A 24810-nucleotide genomic window follows, 5' to 3' on the forward strand; every position below is an offset into this window, starting at 1 on the left:
AGTTTTTTTGTTGAAGAATGGCTACTTTTAAATCTGTTATTGAGTGTCCAGGGAGACTGAAGTCCACCCTATATCGGAAACCTACTGACCGTTGTACTTACCTACATGCCTCCAGCTTCCATCCAGGACACATCACATGATCCATTGTCTACAGCCAAGCACTAAGATATAACCGCATTTGCTCCAATCCCTCAGACAGAGACAAATACCTACAAGATCTCTATCAAGCATTCTTAAAACTACAATACCCACATGGGGAAGTGAGCAAACTGACTGACAGAGTGAGATGGGTACCCAGAAGTCACCTACTACAGGACAGGTCCAACAAGGAAAATAACAGAACACCACTGGCCATCACGTAAAGCCCACAGCTAAAACCTATCCAGCGCATCATCAACGATCTACAACTTATCCTGGAAAATGACCCCCCACTCTCACAAGCCTTGGGAGGCCGGCCAATCCTCGCCTACAGACAGCCCCACAACGTGAAGCAAATACTCACCAGCAACTACACACCACACCACAGAAACACTAACCCAGGAACCAATCCCTGTAACAAACCCCGTTGCCTTCTCTATCCCCATATCTACTCTAGTGACACCATCATAGGACCCAACCACACCATCAGGGGTTCATTCACCTGCACATCTACTGTGATATATGCCATCATGTGCCAACAATGCCCCTTTGCCATGTATATCAGCCAGACGGACAGTCTCTACGTAAAAGGATAAATGGACACAAATCAAACATCAGGAATGGTAACATACAAAAGCCAGTAGGAGAACACTTCAATCTCCCTGGACACTCAATAACAGATTTAAAAGTAGCCATTCTTCAACAAAAAGTCTTCAAAAACAGACTTCAAGAGAGAAACTGCAGAGCTACAATTCATTTGCAAACTTAACACCATCAAGTTGGGCTTGAATAGGGACTGGGAGTGGCTGGCTCACTACAAAAGCAATTTTCCTTCTCTTGGTATTGACACCTCATCAATTATTGGGACTGGACCACATCCACCCTGACTGAATTGGCCTTCAACACTGGTTTTCCACTTGTAAGGTAAATCCCTTCTCTTCATGTGCCAATATATATTTATGCCTGTTTCTGTAATTTTCACTCTATGCATCTGAAGAAGTGGGTTTTTTACCCACGAAAGCTTATGCCCAAATAAATCTGTTAGTCTTTAAGGTGCCACTGGACTCCTCGTTGTTTTTATTGCAGTCATATCTGTTTATATTGTAAGAGAAGGAGGAAAATGAAAACTTACCCATTTTTACTAAACACCCTTATCCATGCTTGAATGTTTGGTCCCAGCATACACAAGCAGTGTAAAGTAGTAAATGTAGATAGGAGTACTGCAAACAGAAATGTCTCAAGCACTGACCTATAAAGGAGAGACAAACTTTTTTAGTTAATTTTATGTTAAGAGCAATGAGTCTAAAGTTTTTTTAAAAATGCCAGCTCCATTAGAAAATGTGTACACCTTCTTAAAACTAATCTAGCAAGAAAAGTTTCTTGTGTTCAGCCTTTAGGAATAAAGGGAAAGGAATACAATATCCTCAGATAGCCCCATATCCGCTAAACAAACTAAAAAATGTAGTAATTCATCTGAAATATTTGGGTCCTGTACAACTTTAACAGACACAATGGTAATTTGTATGGATAGTCACTTTAGTTCAAAAGTATCCACTGATTTTTTACTTTCCCAAATCTTTCATCTTTCTTGTTTGACTATGGAAGCAGATAATGAGCTTTACCTGCATGATGTTGTCATTACTCAGCATCTCAATACCACTTCCAAATATCAGCCATGATAGATGCAAAGCAGGTTTCCCCCTATAACTTACATCCCAAATGCTAATACGATAGGAAGAGAGAGAAGGACATGGGACATTTATACAACTATAGTAGAACCTCAGTTACGAACACCAGAGTTACGAACTGACGAGTCACCCCTCCAAAAAGCAAAACACAGTACTGTATTTAATGTAAATTACTAAAAAAATAAAGGGAACGCTTAGAAAAAAAAGTTGACACGGTAAAGAAACTGTTTCTGTGCTTGTTTCATTTAAATTAAGATGGTTAAAAGCAGCCTTTTTCTTCTGCATAGTAAAGCTTCAAAGCTGTATTAAGTCAATGTTCGGTTGTAAACTTTTGAAAGAACCACCATAACATTTTGTTCAGAGTTATGAACATTTTAGAGTTAAGAACAACCTCCATTCCCGAGGTGTTTGTAACTTTGAGGTTCAAGTGTACTGCAACTTTCCCATGCTGTTTTTTTTTCTTGATCACTGTTCCATGTAGATTATAAAACAGAATGAGCATATACTAAAAGGCAAGTGGTCAGTTGTCTGTTTTTAATTCCTACTAGTGCCTGCCTCAAAATATATACAGACAATGGGTGAGGTCCTGCTTCTACTGAAATCGATGGGATTGCCATTGACTTCATTTGGGCCAGGACGTAATCCAAAGCCTTTTAACCAATATTTGTAAGGAGCTTTAAAGCTTTTAGGTGAAGATAGGGTTTTCAGACTTACTCTATTAGTGGTGCTCCATAAAGAATGATAATTCCATGAAACAGTATACATGATATGAAGAAGAACACACAGCATTTTAGAAATCTGGTTACCTAAAAAAAAAAAAAAAAACCACTAAATATCAGGATAATGCTCTATAAATAGTACAGTAAGCAATATATATTCTTCATTTTATCAACAGTGTTCCACTATGCCTACCTTGGAAACATACCATTCAAATTATTACATTGGGCTATGGTTGAAACTAATAATTTAATATAAAAGTTTTCCTGTGTTTAGTGTTTTAAAAATAAAAATCACACTTCAGTTTTGTGTGTTTTACTTACTGTACTACTATTACAAATAACACCTACAATTACTATAACTGAGAAGAATAACATGAAGAAAAACGTTTCCCAGTTTGTTTCCCGTGCACCTTTGACAGTACTTGTGTTGTATGCTTCTTTTATTGGAATGCATCTTCCACAAAGTACTAAGGAAGATTAGAAAATAAAAAAAATATTTTAAAAATTGGAAGAGAGACTCCGAGACATCATAGTATATAAAACTATATTTGACTCCAACTACATTTTAAAACTGACTAGATTTCAACGTAACAGTGCCACTTTCAGAAATGGGTATCTAACTTTCTACTATCCTGTAATAGGGGTTCTCAAACTTCATTGGACCGCGACCCCTCTGAAAAGAAAAATTACTACAGGACCCCAGGAGCAGGGACCGAAGCCTGAGCCCATCCAAGCCTCACCACCCCAGGAGATGGGGTGGGAAAGCCAAAGCCCAAGAGCTTCAACACCAGGCAGGGGGCCTGTAACCTGAGCCCTGCCACCTGGGCCTAGCAAGTCTAAGCCATCCCCGGCAACCCCATTAAAATGGGGTCATGACACACTTTGGGGTCCCGACCCAAAGTTTGAGAACAGCTGATGTACATAATATTTTTTAAAATACATCATTAATTTTCTACCAGTTTATATGGTACTCATTTGTTACCTGTTTTTCTTCTGTAGGAGTCTGATGAGCAGTTTTGATTAAAGAAGCACCACCCAAATCTGAGTGGTTCTATTCAACTCAAGTCACAAAGGAAACTTCCAACATTAGTTAAGTTTCATGTTCCTTGTAAAGTTTTTAAGTTTGTTTTTTTTTCAAGTCACAAACCCTAAAAAGATTTTTTTAAATATTTTTTGTATCATTTTCCCCTTATCAAATAAATCAATGTCACCTCACACACTGTGTGCAAAATTATTGCTTTCAAGCTATTTGGCTTGTCAAGCTATTTGAACATCACAAAATTCTTAGTAACAGTGGTCTAACCCCTTGGCTCAGCAACTGAGGTGCAGAAGAAAGGTGATGTGAAGATGCTTTTGTGCCTCTCCAATCCTGGTCTTGCTGGGAACTGATCCAGACCCCCATGCTAAAATTAATTTCTTTGTGTTCACATTCCCAAAACTTCACTTGCAAAATGTAGTATTATAGTGTCTTTTATAAAATTGCAGTGCCTGTGGGAGCTGGCTTGGTTGTTCAAATGACCTTAACTATCCATTCCAATACTTTTCCAATTAATTTTGCTACACTTTACCTTCATTTAAATTTGATGGGTTTGATTTTTTTTTTTTTTAAAAAAAAACACTTTCAAGATTTTACTGTTTTTCTTTATCAAATTATTGCTATGTCTTAACAACTATTAACTGCAGAGGAGAACAAACCTCTCCATAATGCTGGTTTAGGCCCTAATCCTGCAGTGACCTGTGTCTACATAGACCTCTGCATTCATGAGAGTCCGACGGACTTCTGCCAGAATGGAGCTTATTGGGAGATCATTGTCTTAGACTATAAACCACCAGTTCTTGAAAACACACTAAGACATATCTTAGCAAGGACCCCTGGGTTTGCTGACAGTGTCAGAGGTAGAAAGATCCCAGTTGGAGTGGAGTTGGCAGTATCAGGACTCCTGGGTCCTCTACCTGACCCTGGGAAGGGAGTGGGGTCTAGTAGTTTGAGTACAGAAATACTCCCTCCTGAAAACTTGAGTAGAAGAGAATGTTTAACATTGATGAAAATACTGGAAAACTCATTTTAAAAGACAATACACACTTACTCAGCTCATTTACAAAGGCCAAGATCTGACAACCAAGCACTTTAACATATTTTGTCCTTTCACTTTCCTAGTTGATTCCTTCAATAAAAAGATAGTCAATCCTCCCTCAAAGCTACTAGCATCAAGTTAACTATACAGAGTCTTACCTTGTGAGCAAATGAAATTCTCTTAGAAGATGGATTTGGTTTAAGTACTATATACAAGATTATATTTACAGTTGTTACACAAATAGAACAGATGCACAACCAGATAAGGTGTGTTCCCAAAACTGAGAAGTTTTCCAAGAAGAAAGGTGGAACAACAGTTGTTAGGATAATGGAAAATACACAGACAATGTGGGCAGACAGCAGTCTCTTTATTTCTGTATCTTTCATGGTGTTCTATCGTGACTATCCACCTACAATAAAGCAAATAACATTATTGTAGTTAATTACTGAAAGGCTTAAGAGGGAGGAAAAAATATTATTTTTCCTGGTTGGAATGCATAGCAAGATAAATTATGTGCTGCTCTAAACCAGAAAACTCAGTTTAGGAGCAATCATGATGTTTCATTCCAAAAAAGTTTCAGAATAAAAAAGCCAGCAATAAAATACTTGAAAATTGGTTACCCAATGGTTCAAAAGCTGGCTGAACTGAATACTCACATAGACTAGATGATGCTGATTCACTGCTGATTAATTTGATTTTGAGACAACTAATAGGAACATTTTGATGACTTTTTTACATAGAACATTCCTCTGAAGTATTTACAACAACATTGTGAAATACTGGTTCCCATGGTTGAGCACAAAGAGAAAATACACATAAACAAATATGAAACTGAGCATTTTCATTCTCCATGTGAACAAAAGCACACAGAGTAAACAAAAAGTAAACAAACAGCACAAAAAATGAAAAGCAGATTTGAAAAAATAATTGCTTTCATAGTTTGAAGTGTTAAGACATGGGAACACTGAAAAATATATATACAATTCTAAATTGATGGAAACTCTTTAAAAAACAGGTGCTATTTTCAACCTTAACTATCCACTTCTATTCAACCTAAATTTGTAACTGTTTGGAGGTAGGGCATTCAAATAACTAAGTTTTAACCCTTACTACATACAAGCAAAAAGAAATTCAAGAAGCTAACTCTTCAGCCCACCCTCTTGTGATTTTCTCAGAGATATGGGGAATCCTGATTTTGTTGGGCAAGACAAAACAATTACACAGTCTTGTAAGATACACTGGGGAGGGGGAAGGATTCCTGCTCAATATTATTCTGTACCATTCTTTGCAACCTGCCATTGGCAACGATTGTGATAATGTGTCCTGCTACAACATCTGATGCATGGGCCATGCTGATGTTTGCATCCCCAGGCAGTGACAGTCTGCACCACAGGCTTTGTGCCATCGGGCAATTTGCAGAGAGGCAAAATGTCATGACCTGTCTTCTTCCTAGCCGATGTTCAACCTCCCTCAGCCAGCACGTGACCAGCATTCATCCCCAAATTTGGTGAGGAGCGGCGGAAGGCTCTGCGGTGGGGAGAGAGGTAGTGGGGGAAGCAGCGGGGGGGGAAGCAGCCGGCGGGAGGGGGGAGGCAGTGGGGGAAGGCAGAGGGAGGCGCAGCCTGCGGGGGGGGGGGGGGAAGAGAGCAGCCGGCAGGAGAGGGGGGAGGCAGCGGAAGGCGCAGCCCCGGGGGAGGGGGATGGAGGTAAGGCCATCTTCCTCTTACCTGAGTCACATCCATGAGGCAGTGGGCGGGGCTACACCGAACGCGAGGTCAGAGGTCACGGGGCTCACCTGCCCCTTCGCTTTAGTCTCTGCGTAGGTAGCCGCGCCGGGCGCGTTGCAGAGGTCACAAGGGCTCAGATTGACAGGTGGTGGTAACCAATCAGGATAACTTGCTATGTGATTTGGGCAAACCGATAGGCTGGGTCCGGTGGGGGGGGCAGGCTGAGGCGGAGGGCGGAAGCGGAGAGCCGGCAGTGACGGTTTGTTTACGTTTTCACAGCTGCTGTCTCCCGGTGGCGGCGCCGGCGCCTGGCGCGCGATTCTGGCTCAGCATGGTCTGCGAGAAGTGTGAGTCCCCTGGGGCAGCCTCCCCCCCCCCCCGCACCCCTTCCCGGCGCCGGGGTTGAGACTCCCCCGGGAGCCTGCGCTGAATCCCCGCCCAGGGGCTGAGCCGCGACACTGTCCTGTGGCCCCTCCCCCGTTAGCGAGAGGGGCCCGGCGGCCTCTCCGCGGTCCGTTCTCCTTCCCCGCCCCTGCCCTCTGGCAAGTGGTAGGCCCGCGGGGGCAGGTCTCCCTTTTCGGGCTGGGCCCCCTTTTCGGGCTGGGCCTTATCTCCCACACCCCCCTTCCCCGGCTGGTAAGTGGGCACCGAGGCGGGCATAGCTATGGGCTGAACTGCCCAGGTTTGTGTGGAGCCCTTGCTGCATGGCGCCCACTCGATGTTTGCCCCACCGCTTCTTGGCTGTCCCAGCTGTTGCCCCATGGCTGGAACCTGTGTCATTGCTTCTGTGGGTGAACTGGCATCTCTCACCAAGGGAACCTACAGAGGCCAGGCTGTGCCTGGCCTCCGATCAGGAGCTTGCTGACCACTGACTCCAGAAATACATATTTTATGACATTTGTAGTAATAAGCAGCATTTGCTTAGAGGCCTTAATGAAAACTGGGTCTAGTCACCTCCCATGCTGTATGTTGTGTTATAGGTGAGAAGAAACTTGGCACTGTAATTACACCCGACACATGGAAGGATGGAGCAAGAAACACTACAGGTATTGCATTTGAAAAGTTACTGAATTGAGGAAGAATTTATGCTCTTATTAGATGTCAGTAGATAACTGTCCTTCACTTAAGTCAGATTCTTTCCCATGATAATTCAGTCTATTGGGAATGTAACTACTTCGATCTTCTGTGGTGCTCTATGTGTTCGTACTATATTGTAGTACGAAATAATGATGCGTGTAAGCATGGACTAAGAGGTCCTGTTGTCTCACATCTTAATCCTGTCTCACATCTTAATCCTTGGAGTACCCTATATTCATTTTTTCCACCCATTTATTTGCTCTAGTCTACTCACCCTCAACATTTTACTTTGCACCCACCTTCAGGCTAATCTTCCTGATCAGTATTTCACTTGGTTATTCTTGGGTATTTATAGTATTAAACACATTTATTTTAAAAACATTTATTTTATATTGAACTATTACATATTTAGTAGCTAAATGGAACCTGAACACCAAACTAACAAACAGTAGATTTAAAATGGGGTATTGGAGTGTAATTAAATATGACTGCTCATCCTTTTGGGAGGAAGAGAGAAAGGAAAGGACTCCCTGGTGGTTAAGGCACAGAACTAGGAGTTAGAAACCCTCGGTTCCATTTCCAGCTCTGCCATGGACTTTCTGTCTAATATTGGACAAATAACTAAGGCCTCAATTGTGCAGTGCAGTAGTCCACCCACCTGGAGCTTTACATACCAATTCTTTGAAGACAATAGGAAAAGGACCCAGACCTTTACCCATTTTTCCCCCCTTGACCAAAACCTGTATCAAATTAACTGTACAGTGGAAATGAGAATTCATATATTGAGACCAAATTATAGTTTGTAGAGATTCTCTGGTGGAAGTTCCTGTAAATGTACAAAATATTGAGTATGCATTCTCTAAGAGTTATGTTTTAATACAGTGTCTCCAAGCAAGCTGATTGAACTGAGTCTTACGTTAGTCACAACTGTTCATGTCCTTTAGATAACTTTTCATTGTTTATAATATATTGCACTTCTGCTACATTTAGTGTATAGTACAGGGGTTCTCAAACTGGGGGTCGGGACCCCTCGGGGGTTGCGAGGTTATTATATGGGGGGGGTCACGAGCCGTCAGCCTCCACCCCAAACTCCGCTTTGCCTCCAGCATTTATAATGGTGTTAAATATATTAAAAAGTGTTTTTAATTTGTAAAGGCGGTGGCACTCAGAGCCTTGCTATGTGAAAAGGGTCACCAGTACAAAAGTTTGAGAACCACTGGTATAGTAGTAGTAATATGAGAACTCAATGTGGGTTCTATTGGACTTTCAAGACTTACGATGTTCCTGGGCTCTTGTTTTGAATGAACTTTTCCCCCTTATTTGATCAAGCCTGGGAGGGGCATATGGGTGTGTCTCTTTTTTTTAATTTATTAAATAAGCTTTTTACAAATGACTTTGATATTAGTCAGTACATTTGTTTATCTTTCCTCTATAAAGAAAGTGGCGGACGAAAACTAAATGAAAATAAGGCACTGACTTCAAAGAAGGCAAGGTTAGTATTGCAATTTTAACTTACTCAGATAAGAATAAAGATCTTATAAAGTTTTTACTGGGACAAAACTTTTTTCATGTATTTCTGAGTAATTTTTAAAACTGATATACAATTCTCATTGTATTTGTCTGACAGAACACAAGCTATCTGAGGCAAGGACCGTGCAATATTATAATGCTATAAATATTTGTAAACAAACGTATGCATCTTCAGACTCGTCTTGTATTGCTGTGTTCTAGGGACATAGCAATACAACTGCCCAAACTTTGCAATGCTTAAGTCCACCCTAAACTTTCATATATCTGCCTAGTTGTCTTATTTTAGATTTGGTGAGGAAGGGTTTGATATTGTTGAGGAATTGGGAGATCTGGGTTCTGTTATTGCAGGGATGAGCAAACTTTTTGGGCCAAGGGCCACAACAGGGAATAGAAATTGTGTGACGGGCCATGAATGCTCACAAAATTGGGGTTGGGGTGTGGAAGGGGGTGCGGGCTCTGGGGTGGGGCTGGGGATGAGGAGTTTGGGGTGTATGAGGGTGCTCTGGGCTGGGACCAAGGGGTTTGGAGGGCAGGAGGGGGATCAGGGGTGTGGGAAGGGGTGCAGGTTCCAGCTGGAGGTGCAGGCTTTGGGGTGGGGCTGGGGATGAGAGGTTTGGGATTCAGGAGGGTGCTCCGGGCTGGGATCGAGGGGTTTGGAGAGCGGGAGGAGAATCATTGGAGTGCGTAGGAGCCAGAGCAGGGCCATGCCGCATCTTCCGGGAGCTGCATGGTGCGGCCCTGGCCGGAGCCGGGCCGAGCTGCATGGTGTGGCCCCAACCCAGCGCCTCAGCGGGAGCGGGGCCGAGTGGCATGGTGCAGCTCGCGGGCCGGCTGAAAACGGCTCGCGGGCCATAGTTTGCCCACCCCTGTGTTATTGTCTCTAACAAGACTTCCTGTGAGACCATGAGTCACTGAGAAACCTCTGAGTGCCCGTTTATCTACTTGTAAAATAGTGTGATAGTTGTTGGCCTCACAGGAGTGTTGAGGCTTAATTCCCTTTTTGCAGAGTGCTTAGAGACCATTAGGTGAAAGGTATGGAAGTGCAAAATATTCTATCATTAATAGTTTACAAATAAAGACTTGCATTTGATCAGCTTTGTCTACACGCTGCAGGGGTGTGCAGTGGGCCATATTATTAGCTTCCATATGCCATATTTGGCCTTAGGACTCTTTGAATGTCTCTCTCCTAGGCCATAGTTTCTCTACATTGTCTGTTTATAGCCACTGTAAGTTCAGTGATTTTGCAATTATCATGATGAGGCAGATGGGAGTATTTTCTCCTATGGCTTTTACATGAACCTCTAATGTGTGGAATATTTTATTTTTTCGTCCTAGATTTGATCCTTATGGGAAGAACAAATTTGCAATATGCCGGATTTGTAAGAGTTCTGTTCATCAGCCAGGGTCTCACTACTGCCAGGGATGTGCTTATAAAAAAGGTGAGATTTATGTAGCATGACTTTTCCTTCCCTATCCAGCTTGAATTTAGTGCACAAATGGAACTCCACTTGTTTTAGTTTTAGGCATCAGAAATAGTAGAGCTGAAGAATAATTCAAACTTACCTTGGTAGGTTTATGGAAAACTGTTATTGAAGGTTGCTGTTGCTGAGCAATTGCATGAACTCTCTCTTAATATAAAATAATGTGATTGTGTTTAAAATTAATTTATAGATTCGTGGATTCCAAGGCCAAGAAGGGACCATAATGATCATCTAGTTTGACCTCCTGTATAATGCAGGTCATAAACTTCCACCCCCAAATTCACCAGAGCATATATGTAGTATTAATTTAAAAATTCCCAGTGAAGGAGAACCCACCATGTCCATTGTTAAAGTGTACCAATGGTTAATTAACCTTGATGTTAGAAATGTACACCTTATTTCCAGTCTGAATTTGTCCAGCTTCAATTTCCAACCATTGGCTCTTGTTATGCCTTTGCTGCAGTTTTCCCATATAGTCTCAAATTTTACTTTATATTTAATAGTCTCACACCAAAAGAAATTATTTTTAGGTTCCTATAGCATACAAGCCTCACAAGGCCTCTGATTCTGGCTGTGTGGCACAAAAGGAAGAGAGGGGAACCCAGTTTGTGAGAGAATTGAGTGATGGTGGTTCTTGAAGAGTGCATATGTCAATGGTTGTCTTTGTGGCTGACTCTGACTTCCCATGAACCCAATTGCAATTTGTGGCAATCAAATGGAGCAACCATATGCCACTGCCAGTAGAAGGATAATGCAAATTTTACTGAAGGAGACTTACTGGCCCAGTTATACAAGTACTTGGTCCATTGTAAATGAAGCTTGCACTAAGCTGAAACTAAGAAGTAAAAGGTTTCAGAGTGATAGCCGTGTTAGTCTGTAAATAAATCTGTTAGTCTCTAAGGTGCCACAAGGACTCCTCATTGTTTTTAGAAGTAAAAGTTAAAGATCAAATCAGCAGCACAAAGAAGCAGACTATTGCAATGCATCCATTATGGTATATACAATAGTGTTTCTATACCGTTGAGCTTGGCACACACAGGGGTGAATTGATACTCCATTCCTGACTCTAAGCTTCCTAGCTTTTATTGGTTTATAGCAGACCTTTAATTATATTTAAGGCTGTCAATTAATCGCAGTCTTGCAAGTGATTAACGCAAAACAAATTAACTAGATTAAAAAAAAGTAAGGATTAATCACAGTTTTCATCACATTGTTAAGCAATAATAGAATACCAATTTAAATGTATTATAAATATTTTTGGATGTTTTCTACATTTTCAAATATATTGATTTCAATTACAGCACAGAATAGAAAGTGTACAGTGTTCACTCTATATTATTTTTATTACAATTATTTGCAAAAAAAAGATAAACAAAAAATAGTATATTTCAATTCACCTGATACAAGTACTATGGTGCAATCTTTTTATTGTGAAAGTGCAATTTACAAATGTAGAATTTTTTTTTTTACATAACTGCACTCAAAAAGAAAACTGGAAAACTTTAGAGCTTACAAATCCACTCAGTCCTACTTCTTGTTCAGCCAATCACTTAGACAAATAAGTGAGAGCAGGTGTTTGCATGACACTGTTGTAGCTGGCGTTGCAAGGTATTTACATGCCAGATATGCTAAACGTTGGTATGACCCTTCATGCTTTGACTTATAGGCACTACAATACTTGTATGAGGTGAATTGAAAAATACTAATTCTTTTGTATATCTTTTTTATAGTGCAAATATTTGTAATAAAAAATAATGTAAAGTGAGCACTGTACATTTTGTATTCTGTGTTGTAATTTAAATCAGTATATTTGAAAATGGAGAGAAACAACCAAAAATATTTATAATAAATTTAAATTGGTTTTCTGATTTAATAGCGCAATTAAAACTGCGATTAATGGTGAGACTTTTTAATTGCATAATTAATTGCAATTATTTTTAATCGTTTGACAGCCCGAATTATATTAGTTATATATGTTTTAGTTATTTACCCATAGTGTAGCTGTATCATTGAGACATAAACTGCTTTAGCAGCCATAATATCACTACTGCATGATTTGCCATTTCTGATAAAAATCAAGAGAGCACACAAACAACTTGAGAATGAGAGCTCATTCTACCCATCCATCAACTTTTCCTGTTTGACAACTTTTTGGAAGAGACACTCTTTATAAAGACTCACAGCCATGAAAATCATTGAAAAGAAATTTACCCAAAAAACCCTCAATATGACTTTTACACCTTATTCTTCATTTTTAGGCATCTGCTCAATGTGTGGGAAAAAAGTCTTGGATACCAAGAACTACAAACAAACATCTGTCTAATTATGTTGAGTGAGGATTTTATGCACTTGTTTCTGAAAATCTTTATACAGTTTAACTTCTAATCTAAAATAGCTTGTGAATATTATTCGAGAGTAATATGTGTCTGAAGGAAAAACTGAAAGACACATTTGACCAGAAGTCTAAGAGATCTGACTTTTATTATTTTGGCACTAAACTTACCGATGTTTAAAAATAATGGTTTTACACATATTGATATAGTCCTGAATTGCAATGAGATGTCTACTAAGTGTTCAGATCAAAACCACCACCATCATAGCTCATAGATTCTCAGACTTTGTATTCCTGCTAGTCCACTGTTAGGTTTTGACTCGACCACTTACGTAATAGTGTAAACATTTTGTAAATGCTTAAAATATGAGATCATGTCAACTCATTAAAGTTGTTGTTCCTGTTCAGTTTCCGTTTACTTTATTTTCTGATAACTTGACGTATTTGTAATTTTCCACATTCAAAAATGAATGGTTACAGTTTTGTCCTGCACTGAGGAATGTTGGTGTGTAGATATAAACAACACTTCACTCTTGTTGAGACTTCTCATTGATTTACTAACTGGAGTAACATTGGTCAAATTACAACAAATGATTTGAATACTAAATAAAACATAAACCCAACATGTTACTAATTTAAATTAATAACTGCCAGTTTACTTTAAGTAATGTTACCTTTGCAGCTGAAGATAGATAGCGGAATGCTTTAGAAATATCTTATCAAGTCTCCTCTGTGAGATTAGTTATTACACCCATTTTTCACAGGGATGTCTGCTTGCTCAACACAATAAAATGAATCTTAATGCTAATCCCCTGATATTCTTCATGTCCTACTGTAGTTGGAGTGTGATCTTAAACATCTATTTTGGAACTAAGGTTCTTGAAAGCTGTACTAGTATAAGTGCTTCAGTAGAACTATGAAGAGTGACCTTCACAAACTGAGTAGGAGGGACTGAAGCTGTACATCCACCTTCCTGGGAAGGAGGGTGCTTATTTGAGAGAGAGAGAGAGAGAAAACCTAGAAGTAGTGGTGATTGTAAAGGTGAGCATACAGGTCTGAACTTTATCTGGTGCTGTTCCTTACTCTTACTGGCCTGTGGCTAATCATAGAAAGTTAGGGTTGGAAGAGACCTCAGGAGGTCATCTAGTCCAACCACCAGCTCAAAGCAGGACCAACCCCAACTAAATCATCCCAGCCAGGGCTTTGTCAAGCTGGGCCTTAAAAACCTCTAAGGATGGAGATTCCACCAGCTCTCTAGGTAACCCATTCCAACGCTTCCCCACCCTCCTAGTGAAATAGTTTTTCCTAATATCCAACCAAGACCCTTCCCCACTGCAACTTGAGACCATTGCTCCTTGTTCTGTCATCTGCCACTACTGGGAACAGCCTAGCTCTATCCTCTTTGGAACCCCGCTTCAGGTAGTTGAAGGCTGCTATCAAATCCCCCCTCACTCTTCTCTTTTGCAGACTAAATAAGCCCAGTTCCCTCAGCCCTGTGCCATAGCCCTCTAATAACTTTTGTTGCCCTCCGCCAGACTCTCTCCAGTTTGTCCACATCCTTTCTATAGTGGGGGGCTCAAAACTGGACCTGATACTCCAGATGTGGCCTCACTGAGGGGAATAATCACTTCCCTCAATCTGCTGGCAATGCTCCTACTAATGCAGCCCAATATGCCATTAGCTTTCTGGGCAACAAGGGCACACTGTTGATTCATATCCAGCTTCTCATCCATTGTAATCCCCAAGTCCTTTTCTGCAGAATTGCCGCTTAGCCAGTTGGTCCCCAGCCTGTAGCAGTGGTTGGTATTCTCCATCAGGTGTAAGAAATATTAATAAAAGTACTACAACTATCCTGAGCTAAAGGACTGTTAACTGTTTGTAGCAGCCTAAGTCAAGAGAATGCTCTTCCAAAGCTACCAGGACTTGTAGGGATTTTAAGTCTTTAGAATCCTCCTTTCTCCTCCCACTGAAGTATCACTTAAGCACGGAGAGTATCATATGCACCATGTACAGCTACACAAGGATTTGTTTTTGTTTCCTTATATGTAATATGTGAATATTTTAAACCTATATTTTTTTCTAAGGGTCGGTGTATGGGTTCCCCCTTCAGCTCCTGGAAACCCTGGCTGGTAAGCCTTCCTTGTGAATTAAGCAGCACACACACTCCACCAGGGCACTTCCACCAAGCATCTTTATTATTGTTTATATTCTAGGTACATCTCAGCAGTTATATGGAGCCCCTTTCTGCTCCCTGTTTCAGCCTTTTATACTGCCTGCTTTCTTCTCAGCACTGTCCAGCTGGCGAGATAATTACCCCATTAGCTCATCAGGCTTCATACAGATGCAAGTGATCCCTTCTACCCTTCCAAACCCAAACTACCTCAGTCACTCCTACTCTCTACACCCAGTGCCAGGGGTGTTCTAAGTGGCTGGCTTCCAGTGGCCTCAAATTATGGTGGCTAACATTACCCCATCACAGGGTCCCTTCCCTTGCTACCACTATCCCTTTTTGCTTGATTTGCAATTCCCTTCAGCTATCACTCATTTGTTTCATTCTGTGAATAGCTGTATTGAGTTTAATTTTTCTCTTGTTGTCACAACTATTACTGAAACAACTTCATGATTCACCCAAGAAATATTGTGAACTGTTGGTGGTGATATTTCCTGATGGGAGGTGGAGAAAACTGAGCTATGAAGAAAACATTAGGTATGGCAAGCCAGTCTGTTTGCAGCCCGCCTTCTCCAGCTGCCCTGCTGCAGCAGAGCTGGATGCAGGTTTTGTGGGGTGCTGTATTGATATAAGCCCCTGCTGGTTGTCAGTATTCAGTATAGAACAGTTTCAGGGGAAGGGTTTGGCAACCAGGCCAGGGATTAAAGAACTCCTTTTAATGAAGGGGATAGAGAAGAAGGGAAATGAAAGTGTCAGCTTTTCGGATGGAATAGAACAGGAGTGTGTATCATATGTCTTGATGGTGACACAAGTAAGTCTTTTGTGGTGGGGGTGGTTTCCCCACAGGAGTAGAGCTCTGTGCAGCTACACACTTGGATAATGAAGAGGGCTGGCCCAGTGCTTCAGAGTGGTGCCTGTTACTAACTCCTGTATGGTAGTTTGAATGTACCCCTCAGAGCAGCAGTATCTGCCACTGCCACATTTCATACTCCCAGTAGAAAGAGTCCATGGTGATGGCTGCAGTAGTGGTGCTGTGTCTCAGCAAATTATCTTTTGGCAAAGACCTAAAGAAATAAGTGATGGAAAACATGTCAAGTTCCTTTCTATCCCAGGTAGGGAAGTGACAGTAACATTGCTATGGTCAGCCAGCAGTCACTGGTTGAAATACACTACTTTTACCTCCTGAGGTGTGTTTCTACTCCTGTGGAAACTACCAGGCCAAAACCTGTGTAAGTGCTCTAATATGACAGTTTTAAAACTTCTGTTTGCCTTTTCTGCACAGAGCTGATGTATCATCAAAAAGTAATTGGAAAAAACTGGTATTTACAAGATCATTATAGGCACAATAATTTCTTTAAATACCTTAATTTCTTCCTTTGCTTCTGCCAAGCCATGCCTTGACTTTCTTTGGAAGCAGTCTTGGATCTTCTGTCTCCCTGTTTTAGGGAGAGCCTGGTAAAGGCATGGTTATTAAATTCAGTGGAGCTCTGCTGATTTACACCAGAAGAAAATGGAGCCCAATGGAAGAACAGTGTAAAATCAAGTCCATTAAGACACCTATGTTGCATCTCTTTAATTGGGTAACACGCAAAGTGTCTCCCATTTCACACCCTAGTCAAAAGCTTCACCCATATAAAAGTTTGGACTAACAGTAGATAAGGAAAGACCTCTTTCTGTGTAACCAACTCCAGCACTTAAGTCTCTAACTTGAAAAAAAATCTTGTATATCAGGAAATGTATGTTTTCTCTGTCCATTGTTAGAGCAGAACCTAAAGTGGCATATTCTGAAAACTAGGATGCGATGCAGTATCTGCCCTGCATAGGTGAATGAAGGATTAACAGGAGTCTGATATCTCAGCCCGCTTTGCTGCACCTAGAGGATTTGTCAGTCTTGATTTGTTGTTAGATCCAGCTGGAGGGGAGGTGGGTCTTCATAAAAGAAATCCGTGAATGCTACAGGTGAAATCCAAGAAAGAGACCCAGTAAAGAGGATTTCCCTCTCTGGGGAAAGCTGATGGAAGAAGGCTTTAGGGATGGAATCCCTATGAAGGCCTTGGAAAGAGGGCAAGGATGAGAGAGAGTCCTGAGGGTTTGTGTTCCACTTAAGAGAGAGCAGGAGTTGGCAGGACCTATGGAGAAGCCAAAGACCTGTGAACTAGAGGAGAGACTAGAATGAGTGGAGAAGCCCCATGGGGGACTCAGAGATAGGAAGTGGCCCAGGGATACAGTAGTGCACCTGAAAGCAGACCTAGCTGCTTAATACAGGGTCCCTGGGACCAGAGGTGAGGATGAAACTGGGTTCCCCTATCAGTCCTGAGGAAGGCATACAAGGACTATTGAGCCCAGAGTGAGGCTGAAGATAGAGCCTCAAGGATGGGCTGAGGAATAGACCAGAAAGGGGCAGAAGGATCTTTTGGGTTGTTTTTTTTGACTTTTAGGTGTGCTTTTCTTACCCCAGAGGGGTGGGATTAAAATGTGACCTGGCCAGAGGCTGAGTTGTGAGAAGAAAACTCTACAGGACTGGAGTGACTGTCATCAGGGGGTGTTAGTGGAAAAAGCTACGACATCCGCCCAGCTATGAGGGGACATATGCTGCAGTGAGTCAACTCTTTCACATAGCATAAATGGGGATCTTTTACCTTGATGAGATAAAATCAATGATGTTAAGAGACATTACGCTCCTACAGCAAGAGGAGATTATAGGATGCTCATTTCCAGTTTTCTGTCTGAAAACAGATTGTTCAGTTAGTCTGTTCAGGCTCACATGCCTGTTACAGGCTGTACCTTTTCCAAATCTAGTAATTCTTATTTTCTGTGTTCTCCCCAGGTTAAAAGGTGTATTTATATTATTGCTATATTCCTGAATGTGTCCTGTTCAGTGTGCTGATGAGATCTGATTACACATATGATTGCTCAGTGTTAGGAGTTGGACTTGCAAACCAGGTAATTCTAATCACATGAAAGAATTAAACTGGATTTATATTGTTGTGATGCATGGCTAGAAAGGGTTAAACATCCTGCAAAATAAATAACCCTCAAAAGACATGTGGGGAGATAATGTTTGTGGTTTTGTGTATTTACATATGTATGAGTATGAATTATGAAAATACCTTGCAGTGCTGGCTACAAAAGTGCCATGCAAATGCCTGTGCTCACTTTCTGGTGACACTAAATAAGAAGAGGGCAGCATTATCTGCGGTAAATGTGATAAACTTGTTTGTCTGAGCGATTGGCTGAACAAGAGATAGGACTGAGTGGACTTGCAGGCTCTAAAATTTTACATTGTTTTATTTTTGAGTGCAGTTATTTTTGTACATAATTCTACATTTGTAAGTTCAACTTTCATGGTAAAGAGATTGCACTATAGTCCTTGTATTAGGTGAATTGAAAAATACTATTTCTTTTTTTTATAGTGCAAATATTTGTAATCTGAAATCAAAGTATATATTATTTTGATTACAACACAGAATACAATATATGTGAAAATGTAGAAAAACATCAAAATATTTAATAAATTTCAATTGGTATTCTATTGTTTAACAGTGTGATTAATCGACAGCCCTAATTAGGTGTCAATGCTAGTGACCTAGATTGCTATAACCATCTGTTGTTTATGAGCATTGGCTCAATGGCATCTGGGTACCTCCATTCTCTCTATTGTCCTAGCAGGGGTTTACAGGTGAAATAGCAGGGAGAAAAACTGAAAGGTGGATGGCAGAGAACTCACTCTGAATATGATTGCAGAATTTCTGCATTTGGCATAATATGGCTGTAGAGAATGCAAACAGAATTCCTGATGAGCAATAGTATCTTTGCAATCTCAGTCATCAGAACTGGCCCAGTCTGTGGACCATCTGATTAAACAGACTGCCATCTCCCAGTAACAGAACCAAGTGTTTCTGCTTGTGACGAACCATAAATTTATTTCAGAGTGAGGTGCAATAGGGTTTGGAACAGCCTGACCACGTATGTTGTAGTAATATCAGCATGAGAGGCAAGAAACGCCCCATCTGTACTGGCTGATTTGTTTTTCACCTGCTTTTGCTGCCTGGAGCTTGAGGTGTACTTAGAGAGTTGCTGCCAAGTATATGTGAGGTGCACTCACGTTCTTCATGACTGGTGAAGGCCACCAGAGAGAATCTGCATTCATTGTTAACACCTCCATGTGGAGGCTGGGTGCAGTGATGTGCTGGAGAGGGCTCCTAAAACCCCTGTTTAAAATACTACCACCGAACTGAAGGAAGGTGTTCCAGATTGTAATGAGCAACCCCTCCTGCTCACCCACTAGGACCACTGTGAGAGGAATCAAAGCCTCTTTGATCTGGATCCCCTGGGGTATGTGAACTTCTGGAGCCTCAGCAGGTTGCAGCACTGGTTCCTCTCTTGACCGAGCTGGCACACTCTTTGGGCACTGTCAATCACTCTGGTACCACTTCTTGGAAATGAGATCCTCAGCCCAGCTGCCCTATGCCCCCATGATCAGCACTGACCCCCAAGATATCCCAGTTACTTAAACACACCCCTTTCCCAGAACTCCACCCAAAAGATGTGTATCTTCTGATTTATAATTCAGGTCTTTCGGGGGCATGCAGTAGTGAATTTGTGCAAAGTGTGTGTGTGCTGACTGAGACCTATGTACTCAACCAGTGAAAGTCAGACAGAATCAGACAAAACAATAACCACATCTGTGACCCAGTTTCCTCATCACTTTAGGACCTTCTCTGAGTGGCAGTCCGAGTCATTTGAGTTGTTCAGAGTCCTTGGGGCCATCTGGGTTCAGGAAAGCAGTCAGGACGCCCTGTGAGGTAGGGTTACCATCTGGCCAGTATTTGACTGGCCTGGTCAGTTTTTTTTATGTATTTGCCAGTTGCCAGAAAAATAATTTAATCTGCCAGGGTTTTTTTTATGTGGGTCTAAAGATTTGCATTATTATCACAATTCACCGAAACAGCTAATGTTAAAAGCTTCTGTGTCCAGCTACAGATGCTACAATGTTGACGTTAAAATAAGAAATTGCTGGAAACAGCAAAATCAAACGGCAAATACGAGTTCAAGAAATAGACTCAATGGATTTTCTTTATACATAAAGTTCCAAAACATTCACATTTAAGTATATAGTTAAAATATAGAATCAATGCAGTTTGGGAAGAAATAATCTCAGTGAAGATGGACACAAACACAGCATCTTGGAAAAACACGACCAAGGTAAGAAAATGTTGTTCTCAATCTTATCTATATATGTGCTTATCTCTCTAGATACTATAAGTGGCTGTTGAAGGGCGGAGTTGCCTTGTGGTTGGGGTTTGGGGTTGCAGCCGGCTTGCCTTGGGGTGGGGAGTGCCCAGTTTTTTTATATTTCAAAGGTGGTAACCCTACTGTGAGGGTGCTACATGCTGGATGACCTCTCCCTGTGGAGTTCCTTACCAAGCTTTTGTGACTTTAGTCTCTCCCACTCTACACTTCCTGTTTCTGTGTGGTTCTCTATTTAAACTCCTCCTGGTCACCTGGCTTCTTTTGTTCTACTCTTGGTAAGTTTCTACTGCTCTTTCCCCCTCTGCCCCCTTTTCAGGAGCTCAGCTAAACGGGATCTACAAGGCTTGAGCTGCTTTCTAGCATAACTTTCGTGAGGTCTAAGTATTGTCATTAATCTTTAGTATTTCCTTTTGTATTTGTCTGGTGTGTAGCTGTTACAGGCCCTGTCAGCAATCTTGGATCTACAAAGAGATAGGCACTTTAAATACAGCAGTTTCTCATAACAGAACTTCAAAATATCAATCAGAATTCATAAGTTATACAGATAAAGCACCAGTTCATAGGGTTGGGGTGATTCTCTGGTCTCTGATGGAGTCAGTCCCCCTCTGGATACTGCCACAGATGACTTTTTCCTTGGGGCTCATAAAAATACTTGTGAAGAGGTGGCTTTTGGCCTTTGGTATGGATCAGATTGCAATAAATGGAAGGGAGATGCTAAGATACTACAGTGATTGAGGCCAGCTATCTACCTCCTTAGACAGATATCTCCAAAATAGCTTTCCCATAGGAGGAACAACCCAGAAGTCCTCACTACCCATCCCCATTTCCAAAGACACAAGCTAAGCTCCTTGTATATTATCAATGTTCTTAGCTTAGTTTTCAGAAATAAAACATAAGCACTTCCAGCAAATGCACTTAATATATGTTTGGTTGCCAGGTGGTGGTGGGAAAGCAAATGGACAAATTCCCCATTCTCTCTTCCCACTGGGCACATACACCATTGGTGCATGGGTCCTATCACAGGATTTTTGTCATGCTCCTTGTTAAACTATTGGCCATACATCAAAGGCAAGATGCCCGCATTCTCTTAAATAGGCAATTGTTAGGCCCTTGCTCAGGAAATAATCCTAGGGCGCTATTGGTCTAATATTACACAGTTATATAAAATTAAATGGCAAAAAACCTCTTTGTAATGGCTCATGCCTTTTCAGAAGTAAAATTCAAACTTCTGAAATGCAGGAAATAGAGAGGTAAGGTAAGCACCCAGGCAACCGTAACTCTGCTTGCCTGGAGCTGGCAAGAGCCATTGGGAATTATCTGCATGCACTCCAGTTGCTTTCAGTGGTTTAGGTGTAGCTTTACTGAATGGTGGAGGCAGTAGGTGGGGCAGGTGTGAGTGATAGCAGAAGATCTGGGGATTAGCTTGAGGAGCATCTGAGCTGTGATTGATATGAGGAGATCTGGAGATCAGTATGAGCAGTGTCCTGTAGCTGTGATTGTGATATGAGAAGGTCTGGGTCCACTTGTGTGTTATCAAAGGAAAGAGGTGCATGTGTATCTTGAGGTTCCACTCTGCATTGTTTCAGTACGGAATTGTGTAGGTTGTGTCAGTTAGCAGAGCGCTGGGGTCTTCTTGGCATGGGTATTGTCAGTAGTGAGGTGAGATGAGGTCAGTCTATGGATTGAATGCTGAGTAGAGGATAATATAGGCTTAGGTGGTATCCTGTGTGAAGGGGTTGTCAAAGGATATGAAGTGGTTTGTTACATGTTACAAATGTGGTATTCTGTTCAGGGAAATAGGCATAGTGTTGAGCATAAGGCAAGTGCTGGGAGCATCTAAGGTGACCAGATAGGAAGTGTGAAAAATTGGGTGGGAGTAGGGGGGTAATAGGCGCCTTTCTTAGACAAAGCCCTGAGTATTGGGACTGTCCCTATAAAATCAGGACATCTGGTCACCCCAGTAGGACCTGTCAATTAGAGTGAAGAGGCAGAATGCAAATATGTGGAATTGCTCAAAGAACAGAGACGAAAAAAAGCATCCTTTAAAAATTGGAAGTCAAATCCTACTGAAGAAAATAGAAAGAAGCATAAACTCTGGGAAGTCAAGTGTGAAAGCATAATTAGGCAGGCCAAAAAAGAATTTGAAGACCAACTAGCAAAAGACACAACAGTAACAGAAAAAGGTTTTTAAGTACATCAGAAGCAGGAAGCCTGTGATCAGTGGGGCCACTGGACGATCAAGGTGCTAAAGGAGTAGTCAAGAAAGATAAGGCTGTTGCACAGAAGCTCAATGAATTCTTTGTATCAGTCTTCATTGCAGATGATATGAGGAAGATTCCTACCCTGAGCCACTCTCTTTAGATGACAAACTTGAGGAATGGTCCCTGATTTAGGTGTCAATAGAGGAGGTCTGGGAACAAATAAACAGCAATAAGTCACCAGGACGAGATGGTATTCACCTGAGAGTTCTGAAGGAACTCTGATGTAAAATTGCAGAACTATTAACAGTGGTATGTAACTTATTTCTTAAATCAGACTGTACCAGATGACCAGAGGATAGCTACTGTAACGCCAAGTTTTTAAAAAGGCTCCAGGGGCGATCCTGGCAATTAGAGGCAGGTAAGCCTAACTTCACTATCTGGCAAATTGCTTGAAACTACAATAAAGAACAGAATTATTATACACACAGATGACACGTGGGGAAAAGACAACATGGCATATGTAAAGGAAAATCATGCCTCATCAAGCTATTAGAATTTTTGAGGAGGTCAACAAGCATATGGACAAGGGTGATCCAGTGGATAAAGTGTACTTGGACTTTTAGCAAGCCTTTGACAAAGTCCAACACCAAAGGCTCTTAAGCAAAGTAAGCAGAATATTCTCATGGAATAGTAATTGGCTAAAAGATAGGGAACAAAGAGTAGAAATAAATGGTCAATTTTCACAGTGGAAAGCTGTAAATAGGCTCCCCCAAGGATCTGTACTGGGACCAGTGCTGTTCAAATATTAATAAATTATTTGGAAAAGGGGGTCAACAGTGAGATGGCAAAGTTTGCAGATGATACAAAATCACTGAAGGTAGCTAAGTCCAAAGCTGACTACCAAGAGTTATAAAGGGATCTCACAAAACTGGGTGACTGGGCAACACAATTGCAGATGAAATTCAGTGTTGATAAGTGCAAAGTGTAATGCACGTTGGAAAACATAATCCCAGCTATACACAAAATGATGGGGTCTAAATTAGCTGTTGCCACTCAAGAAAGAGATCTTGGAGTCATTGTGGATAGTCCTCTGAAAACATCTACTCAATGTGCAGTGGCAGTCAAAAAGCTAACACAATGTTAGGAACCATTAGGAAAGGGGATAGATAAGACAGAAAATATGCTTCTACATAAACCTAATCCCTAGATATGCCACATCTTGAATACCGTGTGCAATTCTGGTTGCCCCATCTGAAGAACAGTTTTGGTGCCTTCTGAATACTCTGTTGTACTCAGATTACATTTCCCTCAAATAAAAAATCGGTCTTTGAGGAGGCAGTTTAGAGCAATATGCCTACTTTTATTTTTAATTTTATTTCAGATTTCTGCCCTGGGTTGGATTTAAGATCCCAATGCCTGGGATGATTGTATCACACCCTCAGAGCCACCCATGTGATGTAGAGAGAGTTTTCTAGATAGTTAGCCTCTTTCTCCACACATGCTTGGTGTAATCCATTAGGTGCATGAATAGGCATGTGAGCCTTAGCATGCCTAACTGGAGAAGCAAACTCTTTCAAATAAAATTTTAATTTGATTTCCCACATAGGGCTGGTGGATGCCATGCATTCTGTTGGGGTAGTTCTTGAGCATCTATCTTTATTCCTTACTCGTGGTATCGCCTTGTCCTGTTTGTTAAATAAATGTTTTACTTTTATTATAAACCACGGGTGGCCAAACCACAGCTCACAGGCCACATGTGGTTCTTTTACAGTTAAAGTGCGACTCGCAGGCCCTCCCATGTGGAGAGTCCCCCCCCCCCCAGCCCATTCTCAGCCTATCAGACGGGGACAGGGGTCTAAGGGCTTCAGCCCGGAGCCCCACCACCCTGCTGCAGGGCAGAAGCCCCGAGCCCTGCAGACATGCCTAGCTCTTGAACTTCTTAAGATTATCGTATGCAGCTTGGAGGACCAGTAAATTTGGCTACCCCTGCTATAAACCAATGCAGTGCTGTGATTGACACAAGAATGTTTGTTAAACCCCAGTTAAATTAATGAGCTACAGTGTACTCTCTCTCTAAAGGAGCAACTAACTTCTGGGAGTGTTCCATGAGAGGGCTGGACACTGCAGGGAGACATCTCTGGGAAACTCAGGTGTTAAGGTTCACTGTTACCTACAAGGCAAGGTTTGGACTGGCAGAGTCCTGAAGAGTTTGCTGGCCAGGCAAATAAGTTGCTCTGTCAGGGAGCTGTCACATGCTGAGGCTGAGAGGAGTAAAATAGTCGCTCACAATTCTAGGAACCTCAGCAGATTGTCACATTGGCAGATGAGTTTGGGCAAAGTTAGAACTGGGAGGGAGTTGGGGTCACTCTTCAGAAAGTAACTGGGCAGTGGAAGCCAGCCTGTGACCTGCATGCTTGTT

At 41.5% G+C, this 24810-nt stretch overlaps 2 protein-coding genes across 4 annotated transcripts in view; one reads left to right on the forward strand and one right to left on the reverse strand.

Moving 5' to 3' along the window:
* PIGF (phosphatidylinositol glycan anchor biosynthesis class F) overlaps nt 1–6499 on the reverse strand; it is a 46801-nt gene extending 40302 nt beyond the window's left edge. The window contains exons 1-4 of one of the 3 annotated variants that reach the window (XM_075127148.1): nt 6348–6499; nt 4779–5029; nt 2541–2632; nt 1271–1387 (exon numbers count right to left, since the gene is read on the reverse strand). In XM_075127148.1, the coding sequence (XP_074983249.1) occupies nt 1271–1387; nt 2541–2632; nt 4779–5006 (437 nt within the window). In that variant the 5' untranslated portion in view covers nt 5007–5029; nt 6348–6499. Of the gene's footprint in view, nt 1–1270; nt 1388–2540; nt 2633–4778; nt 5030–5899; nt 6068–6347 lie in introns of those variants that run through there. The other 2 variants (XM_048842971.2, XM_048842972.2) reach the window with 2 other exon arrangements.
* Nucleotides 6500–6554: 55 nt separating this feature from the next.
* Nucleotides 6555–13174, forward strand: CRIPT (CXXC repeat containing interactor of PDZ3 domain). The gene is made up of 5 exons (XM_048842976.2): nt 6555–6694; nt 7328–7393; nt 8862–8916; nt 10290–10393; nt 12694–13174. The coding sequence occupies exons 1-5, from the start codon at nt 6679–6681 to the stop codon at nt 12756–12758; spliced, it is 306 nt and encodes a 101-aa protein (XP_048698933.1). The 5' UTR covers nt 6555–6678; the 3' UTR covers nt 12759–13174.
* Nucleotides 13175–24810: the final 11636 nt, after the last annotated feature.

Source organism: Caretta caretta, chromosome 3 (assembly GCF_965140235.1).
Source record: "Caretta caretta isolate rCarCar2 chromosome 3, rCarCar1.hap1, whole genome shotgun sequence".
NCBI lineage: Eukaryota > Metazoa > Chordata > Testudines > Cheloniidae > Caretta > Caretta caretta.